We start from the raw sequence: 13,253 nt of genomic DNA, 5'->3' as shown, positions 1-13,253 counted from the left end.
CGTACACGGTGCATGGCAGAGAGCTTCCCCTGGGCTGAACTACCATGACAGGGAAAGGGTTTATTCCAGGCAGGGGCTGTCACCTCGGCCAAGGCTAAATACCTGGCTGAGCAGCATCTTTCCAAATCACCATCCGAAAGCTAGTGCCCAGCTCACGTCCTGCTTCTCCGAGTAAAACGTCTCTGCTCATTGCTACGGCCCCTTTCAGCTGACCCTGCGAAAGTTCAAGTGAGAAGGAGAAAACACTGGGGACTCCAAGAACAGGAAATGATTAATGTTATTATTAATCAAATGACACGGCAGCTCACGGTGGCATCTCATGTCCCTGCTCTGGGGTGAAACCTCCAGCAATACCTCGCGGATTTTATAAGCAATACAAGCAATTTCTTCTGCTGCTCTGGAAGACGCTGCTGCATGCAGGGCCGAGTGGGATTCGGGAATATGATACCTGGGAGTGACTGAAAGCCATGGAAAATCACGCTCCTTCTCTCACCCCGCAGCAGGTCAGCTCCGGCAGGGAGAGCAGCCCCAGGAAAGCCACCGGCAGGATCGCGGGACAACTGCACGAGAGCAGCTGCTCCAGAAACAAGAAGGATCTCGAGCGGTGGGCTTCAGCAACGCCTCGCTGCAGAGAGCCACGTCTGGCACGGCAGGAAGGACTTACCTGGGGCTCGGGAGGGGTACGAACACTTCGGGTTCATGGCAGCAATCAGAAAGGATCTGTCCCCAAGAGCGCGCGTCTCCCCTGGACTGGCCAGGCCACCCCGCCGGCCCCAGCGCAGCCGAGGGGGCTTTAGTGACCAGAAGCCTGACGCAAGGCTGAGCCTGAGCTGCGGTAAAAACCATGGCTGGAAAAAAAACCCCTATCAGCAAAATTACACTTTATTTTTTTTTTGTTGTGGAATTTACTTTGATGTATTGTAACTTAAAAAGGTCTGGAAAAACCACATGCAAAAGGATTTCTAAGTAGCAGCTAAAGTTTCTATTCCAGCATTACAAGCTATTGCAAATGATTTCCAAATTCCCAGCTATAAACTATTCCATAAACAAACAGTTTTATCTTTAAACCCCCTCCGCCCTACCCCAGTTAGTGCAGTGCAAAGGAAAAACCCAAGGAATTTACATATTATTTTCCAACGTATCCCATTGCAATTTTGAATGATCTGCGATGAACTAAAATATATATACAATTTTCTCGCCATCGTAAAAAAACATTTCCCTTTCTTATTCACAGATATATATTGTGGCAAATGGCTGAATAATTACAAACAAAACAATCTTTTTTAACAAGTTTCTTACAACAGTAAACACAAGAGGGAGAGCTCTCCGGAGGGAAGGGCGATTTGGCAGGGCTGGAGGGGAGCGCGGGCAGCGGCGGAGGTCGGGGATCCCTTTGGGGCGTAAGGGAGAGGCGGTGCCGTGGTCCCCGGGCCAGGGAACGTGCTCTTCCAGAGGGGATGCCCTCGCCGCCTCACAGAACCGGCAACGTTAAACAGGAGGGTGGCGTAAGGCTTTAGGATCTGAGGCATTACACGAGCCTTCGTGAGGTTGTCTCGGGGTGGGGGGGGGTGTGCGCGCACCTCGTTCACCTTACGTACGCCCTGAGCTCCAGCGCAGCTGCGGGAATCGGAGCGTGGCCCTTTGCTTTGCACAGGAGGAGCAGGGCATCGCCAGCTCCCCGCTGGCTGCACCCGCAAGCCTCCCCTTCAAACGGGACCCCTCGAGCGTACCCCCGAGCCGAGCAGCGAGGGGCCGGCCAGGAGAGGTTAGCACCAAACAGTACCTTGGGAAAGCCCTGAGCCCCCCCCGCGTCCCCGTCACCTCACACAGCAAGACCCCCCCGTGGGCACCCACCCCGCTCCCCCCGCGGCACCGAGAGCGGGGGCACTCGCGGGGCTCCAGGAGCAACGGGCAGCAAAGGGGGGCAGCCCTGGGCTTGTCACTGAGCAGTAACGTGTAATTTCCAAGTTAATATCTGTTCCTCGAGAGCCCCCAACTCTCCCATGGAACACCCCAGGCAGGGCACCGTGCTCCATTTGCAGCAAGGCTTCAGGTGCAGCCATGCGCCCCCGTGCCGGGGACCGAGGGCATCAGCACCGCTCACCCACCCAACCCTGGCGTCTGCCAGACCTGCGCCAGCGCGATGCCGAGAGCCCGCGCCAGGAACACGGCGCCCCGCCGCAGGACCCCCGCAAGTCCCAGGGGAACAACGTCAGGGCATGGAAGCACCAGCTCAGAATGCCGCCGGTTCAGAGAGGCTGGAGAGCATCTCCGGGGGCTCAGGGATCGGAGAGAGGGAAGTTCTTCCCTGTCACACACCCGCACACGATTTGTTCGTATTTGCGCTCTGCAAGGAACCTCTGGAGCTGGAGAGCAAAGCCGGTGCTTGGCAGAAGACGCTGGCCTGGATTTCCACCCGGCAGCTCTGCCTACCAACCAGAGGGGCCGCGCTCTGGAAAGAACGGACTCAGACGGACGGTGCTCAGGACAAAGCGGCAACGCCAAGACAGACGGACCTTTACTCGACAGCAGCAGCAGTAACAGCCGGTGGGAGGAAGAGTGGGGACAACGCTCACAGCCCCCAAAAGTGCACGCAGCTGGGGAAAGAGAGATGCTTCCACAACTTAGTGAGAGAAATCGGGAGTAGTTGATACCGTAGCCCTTACTCAGGTGGGTTTGCCCCTCTGAGCTCAGTGAGGTGGGACGTGTCATCGCTGCCTGGCTTGGGGAGCGAGGGCAGGACGGACCCACGGACACACGCTGCCGGCCATTCCTCTGCATGTACCTGGTGCTGTAGCAGCCTCCAAAACCCTTGCACGGCACAGTGCATCTCCGGTCCTGCACTGCACCGAGACCTCCTGCTCACCCGTGGGCCCAGGCGGCCCCCCGGGCTGCCCCCTCCGCCTGCAGCAAGGCTGGGGGGACCAAAGGTGGTTGTAAAGAAAACGGGCTTGGGATGCCAAAGCGGCCCTTTTCCCCTCCTGCCTGACCTGGAGGTCCACTTCCAGCCTATGTCTGACGGTCAAAACGCGCTCCTGGTTTCACAGCTGGCATCCTTCAGAGATGAGCAACAGCCCTCCTCCTCCTCCTGGGCCGGGTGTCCCCGCTCTGCCCCCTCGTCCCAGCTGCAGCGGGGTGCTGCTGGGTTCTGCCGCACAGCTGCCAGGGAGATTGCGGAAATCCCGACCCAGGGAGCCCACCCGAGCGGCGCGGCAGGGGTCCGCATCGTCTCCTCGGGGCCGAGTCACTCCCTCCCCTTAGAAACCCCCAAATTCCCACCTTGGCACACCCGGGCACCAGCCCAGGCGCGAACTTTCAGCCTCACCCTCCCACCGCCATCACCGTGGTGGCTTTTAAAACACCTTTAGGAAAAGAGCTTTGGAGGACCCCCTCCTCCGGCAGGCACCGCGCAGAGTCTCTCAGCTCTGTCCATGCAGGGGAGCGCGGCTTTCCCGGGACTCTTCTGCAGCTGCTACACGAACGTTATCCGACAGACCATCAATCTTCTATACACGTAACAGGAGCGAGGCCGGCGGCGGCCCCGACGCACGCGCGCACACACACACTGTACAGAGGAACGGATTGCTAAAGAGTCTGCGAGAGCAGTCCTGGGAGGCGTCCGGCCGCGTCTCACGGGGAGCCGCGGGCGTCGGGACAAGTGTGCACGGTCTGCAGCGGCTCGCTCTGGGCGCTCGATGACTTTCCAGCAGACATCCTCGCAGTCATTGCACCCCCTCCTCTTCCACGTACGTCGAGGGAAACCAGCCAACCTGTCGGGGAAGCGAAGCGGTGAGCTGGACGCTGGGGAGCAGAAGGGACCTCCTGTCCCCTCAGTGGGACTGCTCCCCCGCCACCACGCGCTGCTCCCGGCGAGCCATTCGTACGGCGCTGGGCTCACCCGCATCCCGATCCGCGGTGCTGACAGGGAGGCGGTGCAGCTGTTACCCCGATTTAGGATGGAGCTAGCAGCTATACGCTGCCTCGGACACACGGGTGGTCCACAATATATAAAGGATCGGGGCATGAAGAACCTGTCCCCAGTGCTAGAAACTCCGTGGGACACCGGGTGAAGCTGTCAGCCTGCTGCTTTTCTCCCCAAGATGCCGAGCCTTTCGCCTGCAGAACCACTCCTGCATCGTTCCCCCACGTGCAGGTTTAAGGAAGGGCAAGATCCGAACATCGCCCGCCCGCGCCCCCACCGCACGCTCCCATCTGCCCGCACGCACGGGGCATCGCGTGTCACCGTCACCCGCTGGCACCACAGCGGTGGCTCTCGTGAGATGACAGCCCAGCCACGACCCAGAGCAGAGCAAGAGGGAGTGAGACGTGTCCCCCCACCCTTTGCTGTCCTGACAGCGGGCTGCGCTCCGGCTGGGCAGGTTGAGAGCGGGGAGGACCGTGCGCTGCAGAAACGGGACGGGACGTTATCCAGCTGCACTTACTCTTCCGTTGGTTTCCCCCTTCCACCATCCCTGGTCCCCGCCAATCCTGCTGTAGATCTTCACCACATCGCCCTCTCGCAGCGAGAGCTCCCGCATGTCCCGCGCCGCGAAGTTGTATCGTGCCACCGCCGTCCCTATGACCCGTGGGGTGAATACTGCGAGGGGACAAAGCAGAGGGAGTCAGGAGCTGCCCCGCTGCGTGGGACCGGCCGAAGCCTGGGGAAAGCTTGGTGAGGTTCAACCTGGGTTCTCCACCGCGGCGCTGGCTCCCATTGCAACGCCACGACCTGGAGCAGCTCTGATGGTGGGGCTGGCCTCGTCCGAACCGCTCAGCCCCACACGGACTGGGGCGGGTGGGGTTAAACTGGATTTCTGCTGGGCTTTCAACAGCTCTGTGGGCTTGGGAAGCCCCTCTCTGCTGACCAGGGGAGTCCAGGAGGGGCTGTGACCCCTCGGTGGGGATCGCTGGGGTGAGGGGCACTTTTGTGAGCGGGGAAGGAGGTGGCAAAAGATTTCACAGGAATACGCGATCATTAACAACGAAATCATGGAAAAATCCTGTTCCACCATTAACGCCAGGTCTAGCTGCCGCACAGCTCCCAGCACCTGATGGGCCCATCTTGTGAAAAGGAGATTTGGCAAACAGCTGGTATTCAAACTACTTCAGAAAACTGAGTTATTGGGACTGGATTCTCCCAGAGACGCCGAGCAAAACCCGTATGTTTTGCCGTGAGGAGGAACAAGCTGCAAACCCGCTGTCCTCCCTGCTCCTGTCCCTGCCAGGGAGCAGCCAGGGGCCTTGCGAGCTTGGTCCCGTAACAGAGCGAAAGGTGCAAAAGGCACCCTGGAAACCCTAATGCTGACCAACAGCTTGTAATAAGCAGCGTGGCCCCCCGGCCATCCCAGGACCCGACCTCCGCCAGCACCCGCACGGCCCCAGCACCGTGGATCTCCATCGCTTCAGGCAGGGGATGCTCGGGGGAGGCGCGAGGGGAGCGGCGGAGCACTTTGCACAGAGGAGTAGCGGTGAGGAGGGAGGAAAGGCAGGGGCAGCGCTCGGCTTCCCTGCTCCGGTGTCTGGGCAGGGGGGAAGGAGGGCTGGAGAGCAATGGTGGGAGGGATGGGATGGGCAAAGGAAGAAAAAAAAAAAAATGCACCTTCTCTGAAGTTTGCAAAAAAAAAAAAAGAAGAAAATTTAAAAAAAAGAGGAAAATTAAAACCCACCACCCTGAAGGGACGTCGTGTTTCGGTGAAGCTGCCCTTTTTGTCCCAGAAGTTTTGAGGATTAATTTGAATTTCAAAAGTTTGCAAACCAAGGTTGAACTAAGTTTAAGGAAAAGCTTTGCCCAGGTTTTCAGCTCTCGGGATGGAAGGAGATGAGGATGGCGATGGAGACGGTCCAGACACACAGCGTGCAATCACTGAAGGGCTCGTCCGTCCTCACCAGGCAGCCGGGCTGCGGAACGGAGCGAGAATCACGGCAGCTTTGAACTCTGTCATCGGGAGCTTGCTCAGAGCCCACTGCTGCACAAATTAATTTCTGCGATACTTTGCATGCAGTTAAAAGATCCCAAATTCCCAGAGTTATGTTCTAATCCCCTGGAAAGTTAAGTGTTCTTCCCAAATGCGGCAGCAAGGAAAGCACATGTGGCTTTGCTGATGATTTTCCCTGTGCCGCCTAAAGAAAATACTGAAAGGTAAAAGCTGAAACGGGAAGAAATGAACTGGCGGGATCTTGCTCTGATCCCCGTCAAACAGGGAGCGAGACACCAGTCTGTAATGCGTTTAATCAACGGGGTTCAAAGGCCAGAGCACCACTGCACTCTGCAGGGAGTCTGAGCCACAGAACACATCTGACAGCGCAGGTTCCCCGCTGCCGCCCCAGCAAGAGGGTCCTGAGCAGCCTCAGATACCAAGAGCTCAAAAACTGCCGGACATTGAGATGTTCTCCTTGAACAGCAAGGAGAAATCGTCTGGAAGATGGGGTGATGCCAATGCTCGTTCGGTGAAACACACGGGATGAGCAGGTCGAGCTTGAAGTACATCATGAGATCCCAAGGCGCTAGATTCGCTTTTTTTTGGGTAATTTTAGCCCCCTTTCTCAAATAGCAACAACTCCGTCTTCTCCCTGCCTTGATTTTGGGGAGAGGGGGGAGTGCGTTCTGCTTCCAGCCAAGCCCTGGTTAATTAACTTATTTCCAGGCTGCGCCCCGGGGCAGCGCTGGGGACCCCCTGAACTGCCTGCAGGTGATGGAGGGACAGCGGGGACCCCGCAGGTCCCGCTGGCGATGGCTTTCAAGCTGGGGATGCTGCAGCCGGGGGAAGGCGGCAGGTCTCTCCGGCGGGGAGAGGCACTGGTACCTGACCAGAAGGGACTGGAGGAGCTCTGAGAAGAAAAGTTGAGGCCCTGAGGACTGAGAAAAGAAAAGTTGTAGGAAGCGCAGGAGGCTGCAAAGAGGTTAGAGAGAAACAGAAAGAGGCAGAACACGCATTAAAAAGGAAATTAAAAAAAAAAATTATTATCATGCACAACGCTTTAAAAGCCGACGGAGAAATACAGGGCAAAGCATGCAGGAAGTCTTGCGCAGGGGCTCGGAGCTGGGACAGCCGGTGGCAGGTCTGGCCACAGCCCCGCAGCCAGGGTGGGGGCTACAAAGTCATCCTAAGGTTGTATTTTAGTGAAAAAGGTATTTAATCAACTTGTAAAAACTATCTTCCTTCGGTAATCTTTTTAAAATATACCATGGAAAATGTTTTTAAAAAATGCATTTTTCCCCACAAAGTAGCTATTTCTGCACTCAGGCTTTTAGACAAAACGAAGCATTTTGCACTAATGCACATTTTTCTTTCCATTCGTTTTGATTTATTTTTATTTTAGGCACAGACCTACCATTTCTCCCATCACCTCCATTAAAGGAGTCCCACTGGGATCCAAACCGTCACGAGTGACACTGGGACCGGATCCCGTAAAACACAGGCACAAAAGCTCACGTGGGCAGGGAAGACACGATCTGTCCCGCCAACGGAGCATCTCATCTCCACGCGCTGCCCGCAGGCGGACGGGCTGCCCCCGCGGCCGCAGGAGGGAAACCGGCCTCCCCCAGCAAAAGCTCTCCCTGGGGAGGCTGCACCCGCTCCGTGAGCTCGGGGAGCAGCGCCAGGCAGCCCCAGCTCGGCCGGAGCCCCCCCCCCACCTCCTGTGAGACCCGTCCTCAAAACGGCACCAGGCGAGCAGGAGCCTAAGCTGCAAATGAGGGGGCTGTGGCCCCCCAGCAAAGCTCTAAATCCCTTTGTCCAGGCGGTGCTCCTGCGCCTTGCTGAAAGGGCACGACTTCCCCTCGGGGCTTTAACGGCGTCTGCTCGCGTGGCTGAGCTGGGTTTTACCTGGAGAGCGGGTGAAGGTCCTGGAGGTAGAGCGCTCCCGAGATTTATAGGGGTATTTCAGCGTTGTGTCCAGCTGCTTGAAGCTCTCCTTCAGCGAGTGGCTCTGGTAGTACTCGACCAGCTCCTGGGAAGGATGGAGAGGCACCCGGCTGTCTCCGCTGTCCTCCGCGTGACTCGCGGGGACGGCGCGCACGCGCAAAGGGGCTACAAAAACCTACCAGCAAGCTTTCAAACTTCTTGGCTTCCGTGATGTGAATCCAGTTGTCCTTCTCCACCACCTTGATGTGCTTCACCTCCTCGTTGAACCTGCAAACGGTAGCAAAGGCACTCAAGAAAACGTAGCCGCGTGCTCCAGTCCCATCTCGCCCTCCGTGTGTGAGCAATACTAAGTTACTAAATTAAGTTTTACTCACTTAATGCTGATGGCGAAGCGCTCGGCCTCGGCTGGCCGCTCCCGGATCAGGTAGGTGCCGCTGACGTGTGACTTGAGCAGGTTGTCCGTCTGCTGCCGCTCCATGTTCCCTGCGAACCTGAGCCCAGAGGTTAATTCGTTAAATTAATTAACTAAAAATGAATGCATATCTTTACAATAGGCATGTTTTAGACAAAAAGATACATCTTTTTTTAAAGGCATGAAGGCTGGGCAAGGAGAGAAACATCATCCAAAACTTCATGAGCAGAAAGGAAAGTGCCCAGAGATATACAAGCAACTGCCCAGCCGCTGAACAGAGGGGAGGAAGGATGCAGAGTGCAACTTCTTCCCTTTGAAGTCTCTTATGTTTCCAGGGCACCTAGAAAATCCCACTAATTGGGAATTAGCCCCCAGGAGAACGAGGTTTCACTGAGAGCCGGGGAGTGGGGATAATTTAGACTCATGACTTTGAAAACCTGGCTGGCGCTGGAAGGAGCAGGAGGCAAACCAAGCGCAACCCCTCTCCCGCCAAGGCAGGAATTGCTTCCTTCCTCCCAAAATGGTTTTCTGGGAACAGAAACCCCACAAAACGGGAAGAGAAACCAGCATCTCTCCTGTAGCCTCCGACCCTCCCCACCGGTGAAGAAATCCCCTCTGAGGCTGCGAGGGCTGCACCAGGTTTCAACACCCAAATGCCGCTGCAGCGGCTGCCCTGCACTCGTAATTGGTAATTAGAGCGGATTCCTGACAAGGCAACAATTAAAAGGCAAAGCCAAGCTATCTATCTTTACGGCCGTGTCCAGCACAGTGCCCAGCGGCAGGCAGGGCGACTCACCACGGGTACGCCGTGTAGTCGATCTCCCGCGAGGGCGGCCGGCTGTTGGGAGGCTGCAAAGAGAAGATCGGTTGTTACCGCGGAGCCGGCGTCTCACCGGGCTCCACATCACGTGCGAGGTGCTCCTCTCCACGGGAGGGTTTTCGTCTGCCAAGCCGTTTCTGAATTATCGGCTTCGGCGGCGGAGGGCAGCGTCGTTGCTGAGCACTTCTCTCTCAGCCCCCCGGCTGTGACCGGCATGCTGCAGTTTTTCATTTACCTGAGCGGTTTTTTGATTGGGAAGTGGCTGACAGCATTACAAAACAGAGAAAAAACCCCAGAAGTGCAGTTTTCCTGTACTGTGATTATCTCAAGGGCTCTGCTCCCGAGTCAGCCCCGCAGAGGACGAAAGGGGTCTGGGGTCTGGACCTGGTCACGCCAACCCCAACCTCGCGAACGGGGCTCAGACCAACCCGACCGGACATTTATAACCATGGGATGACGGATCCACTTCCTCGCTTATCTGGCCGCAGCAAAACGTCTCATTCAAGGTGCAGGGACTTACTGGAAGGACCAAGGTCTCAAGCAGAAGGCTGAGAAGAGCAACAGGCACTGCCAGAGCAGCCCCCGCCGTGACAGCCCCCCCGTGCTCACCCCCACGCTCCCGGCTCCGTCTCCCCTTTGGCACTTACCCTCGCGTCAACGGGGCAGGGCTTTACCGATGAGCTGGGAAAATAACCCGACTTCTTCGTCTGCAGCAACCGTCCCTGCAAAGCCAAGCCGGGCATCAGCCTGGGACGTGCACGGGGGAGCAGCGTTTTGGCCGTGCGGGGACAGGGACAATCCACGCTGCGGCTCCCGGGCTCCAAACCGCCTCACAGACCCCCCCCAGCTCCGGAGCCCCACACGTCCCTGAGCTCCGGGAAAGCCCACAAATAAAAGGAATGATGCAGAAGTCACCGGTTTAAAACTTCCCAGGAATTTCCCGAGGGGAATCGCTCTCACCTCCCACCACGGCGAGTCGGGGTCCCCCCTCAGCAGCTCGATCACATCCCCAATTTGAAATGTCAGCACCGGCTTCCCAGGGGGGGCTGGGTTTCCGTGGTAATTCTGAACCGCCACCATTTTAGGGCCTGGAACAGATGCAGAACAGCGTCAGCACCTTGTCCCAGTTAAGAAAAAGCAAAACAAACCTAATGGCCCCAGCAGGCAGGATTTGGGGGCAGAAAGCACAAAAGCAGAACAGAACAGTGCCCACAGGGACCAGTCTTGGCTTGTGCCGTTACATGGATGGTTGAGTTCACTGAGCAAAAATAAACCCACAAAGGACCGAGCCGAGCCAAAACTCCCAGCCCTGCACCCGGACTTGAACCTCGCCGTTGCAGACCGGCGATGCCCAGCCAGCACCAAACCCCGCTGGGGTCAGCAGTGACACCCACGATTGCAAAAGGGACCAGCGAACAAGCGGCTCCCACTGCATTTCAGCCGGACCTGGGACCCAAACACCCCCGAAGCTCGCAGCCAAAGTCCAGTTGTCTCGCAAATAACTGCACGTTAAATAAACTTCCCCAACTGCACTAAAATCACAGTGTTTATCTTCAAAATGCTTCCCCACCTCTGCCTCTCCCTGCCCAGCGAGAGCATTCTGTGCTTTCTTTTTTTAACCACCAATTCGAGTCAGGTTTCTTTTTGCCAGGCTTGGCTTTCCTTTTAACTGGAAAAGCACAAAAACAAATTGTTCCTTCTCCTTTGAGCCAGAGCACGGGCAGGGCAGGCCCAGCACTCTGTCTACACTAGTTTTAAGCAAAGGAAAATAAAAAAAGTATCGTGGTAACCATCGTGACTAACGGCCCCGTCGGAAGGCAGCGCCTGGAGCCGCACATCCCTGCAGCACACCGGCCGTGCACCAGCAGGAAGATGCTGCCCGTCCCCAACGAACCTCCCCGCCAGGACGCGTTTGGTCTGCTGTGAAGGACGACGTGGCACAAGGAAATTTGCCAGGCTCTCCTCGGTTACTGGTGTGACGTGCAGAAGCTTTTACCCGCGCGGCAGAGCAGGCCAGGGGCACGAACGCACCGAAAGAAACACCGCGGTGCTGGTGGCTGCGGCGGGCGAGGGCTGAGCCCAGGGACGAGCCGGGTCCTGCCGCGGGGGAGCAGGGACAGGAGGGACCCCGGCGCCCCATCGCCTGCCGTGAGGGCGGCACAGGACGCTTCTGCCGCTCCCAATGCCCCTTTCTGGGTTTGGAAGGAGCTTCTCCCTCCCACGCGCTCGGTGTTAGGGACCCCTGCAGCCACAACCGAGACGCCCTCTCCACCTGCCCTCCTGCAATACGGTAAAGGCCCTTACCAGGTCCGGCACTCAGCGAATCCTGCAAAAAGAGAGGAAAAAGTCTCCGTGAGGTCACGGTGGGCTCGGCTCCCTCCACGAGTGCCTGCCTGAAGCCACCGGGACAAGAAAACCTCTCCCGAAACCTCCCTGGCACCGGCACCCGGTGTTCGCCCCAGGTGGGTGCTGGCACGTCCCGAGGACCATGGTGCCACCCAGACCAGGCCAGCTGTAGGCTGGAGAGAGGCCATCAGTCTCCAGTCCTGCCCCCCCTCCCCGGTTACTGGGAACCCCCCTCCCCGGTGCTCACTCCTCCCACGAGCTGCCCGCACCCCGACCGGGCAAGGTGCAGGCTCTGCCCGAGGCAGAGGGGGATGCGGGAAAAGGACCATGGAACAACGTACCTGGTCTGCTGAAGAGCCTGCAGGAGAAATGTTGGAATAAGTGGTTAATTTAACAGGCGACAAACCCCATTTTCTGCTTCTCTTCATGACACAAGCATCAATAAACCGGCATCAGTGCTTGAACTTGATGGAGAAGCACAAAGCAGAGGCCGGGGTCACGCGAGTCACGGCTCTGCACCGGCTGGGAACACCCGGGGAGGGACTGGAGCCGGACAGGGACGTTTTCGCACTTGCACAAAGTTCTGCGATTTTGTTTCTTCCTCCCTTCCCTCCCCACCCGAGCCCTGCCCAAAGCCACCCCGTGACAGTCCCCTGCACCGAGCAGCGCCAGGGCTCTGCCGACCCGGGCGAGCAGAGGAGAGTCACGGCGCTGCCCAGTTTAAATCCAGCACACCGATTTCTGCAGCGCTGGGGGGCATTTGGGATCCGGAGACGAGGCCTCTCCTTCTCCTCAGAAACGTGCTCTCTGGCACGGACCCTCCCGCTCTGACCAACATCTTGTGACGAGGAGCTCGTCGCCTCCCTTAAACGCCCGCCGGGCGCATCCCACCTAGTGCACGGAGCTGCTGCGATCCTCTGACACGCACGGGGTTTCGGGGGGTTTTGGTCGGTTGGTTTGGTTTTTAAACCATCAGCCATTGTGAATTAGAGCCCTGGGAGGTGCGTGGGAGCACACTCAGAGTTTTTAATGTCTTAACAAACATTAGTGCTTTACAGAGCAAATCTTTCAGGCCACGCTCGCGCGCTCACCTCCTTGGCACAAGCTGCTAATGGTGCGAAATAACTCACCGATCTTGCAGGGAGGAATGATCTCCAAGCACTCCTTATGAGCACCCGCCCCACATTTGGGGCAAAGATAGCCCTGGTAGAAGGTTCCTCTGTACGACAACAACAACAACAACAAAAGTCAGAAAGTCCTAATTGAGCCCCAGCTTTGAGATTTCTCTTTCTGTGTTTTAACGCAGCTGCAGAAACGCTGGAAGGGCGATGCTCACCTCAGGAACATCCTGCAGGCTTTGCAGTTGGTTGTCTTTTCAAATGTGTACATCTGAAAGTTATGGTGGTTTGCATTGGCTTTCTCTGGCTTGATGTTGGACCTAAGGGAAAGGACCGGGGGATTATCGACCCGTCCCTACGAGCCACGCTGCACTCGTGCCCGGTCCCGGCAGCTGCTGTTTGCATTTCAGTCCAAGTTTGGAAACCACACGGACAGATAAGAAATCGAGCGTGAAAGCAGAGACGGGGCTTGACTGTGCAGAGAGGATTTTGCCCATCAACCCTCCCCTGGGACAACACTCACGGATTTGGCCCTTGCCCGCATCAATCACCAGCCCAGACTGGCCGGCGCGGGGCCAAGCCCTGCTCTGCTCAGGACCAGCTCCCCGCAGCATCAGCCCTTCTCCTGCAACACCTTCCTCCAGCCCCAGCTCGGTGCTTCACGCACGGCCTGACGCCACGGCCAGGCGTCA

The 13,253-nt window shown here is 57.4% G+C and overlaps 1 protein-coding gene across 3 annotated transcripts in view; it reads right to left on the bottom strand.

Moving 5' to 3' along the window:
- Positions 1 to 861: 861 nt before the first annotated feature.
- The window catches only part of VAV2 (vav guanine nucleotide exchange factor 2), a 147,220-nt gene continuing 134,828 nt past the window's right edge, over positions 862 to 13,253 (bottom strand). For 2 of the 3 annotated variants that reach the window (XM_054848699.1, XM_054848697.1), the window contains 13 exons: positions 12,780 to 12,881; positions 12,574 to 12,662; positions 11,785 to 11,801; positions 11,402 to 11,423; positions 10,058 to 10,185; positions 9,745 to 9,819; positions 9,074 to 9,126; positions 8,240 to 8,356; positions 8,045 to 8,132; positions 7,827 to 7,950; positions 6,804 to 6,890; positions 4,443 to 4,597; positions 862 to 3,770 (listed from right to left, as the gene is read on the bottom strand). In XM_054848699.1, coding sequence (XP_054704674.1) covers positions 3,723 to 3,770; positions 4,443 to 4,597; positions 6,804 to 6,890; positions 7,827 to 7,950; positions 8,045 to 8,132; positions 8,240 to 8,356; positions 9,074 to 9,126; positions 9,745 to 9,819; positions 10,058 to 10,185; positions 11,402 to 11,423; positions 11,785 to 11,801; positions 12,574 to 12,662; positions 12,780 to 12,881 — 1,105 coding nt within the window. In that variant the 3' untranslated portion in view covers positions 862 to 3,722. The remainder of the gene's footprint in view (positions 3,771 to 4,442; positions 4,598 to 6,803; positions 6,891 to 7,826; positions 7,951 to 8,044; positions 8,133 to 8,239; positions 8,357 to 9,073; positions 9,127 to 9,744; positions 9,820 to 10,057; positions 10,186 to 11,401; positions 11,424 to 11,784; positions 11,802 to 12,573; positions 12,663 to 12,779; positions 12,882 to 13,253) is intronic. The other variant, XM_054848698.1, reaches the window with a different exon arrangement.

This window comes from Grus americana, chromosome 20 (assembly GCF_028858705.1).
Source record: "Grus americana isolate bGruAme1 chromosome 20, bGruAme1.mat, whole genome shotgun sequence".
Classification (NCBI taxonomy): Eukaryota; Metazoa; Chordata; class Aves; order Gruiformes; family Gruidae; genus Grus; species Grus americana.
This window is presented reverse-complemented; position numbering and strand designations above follow the sequence as displayed.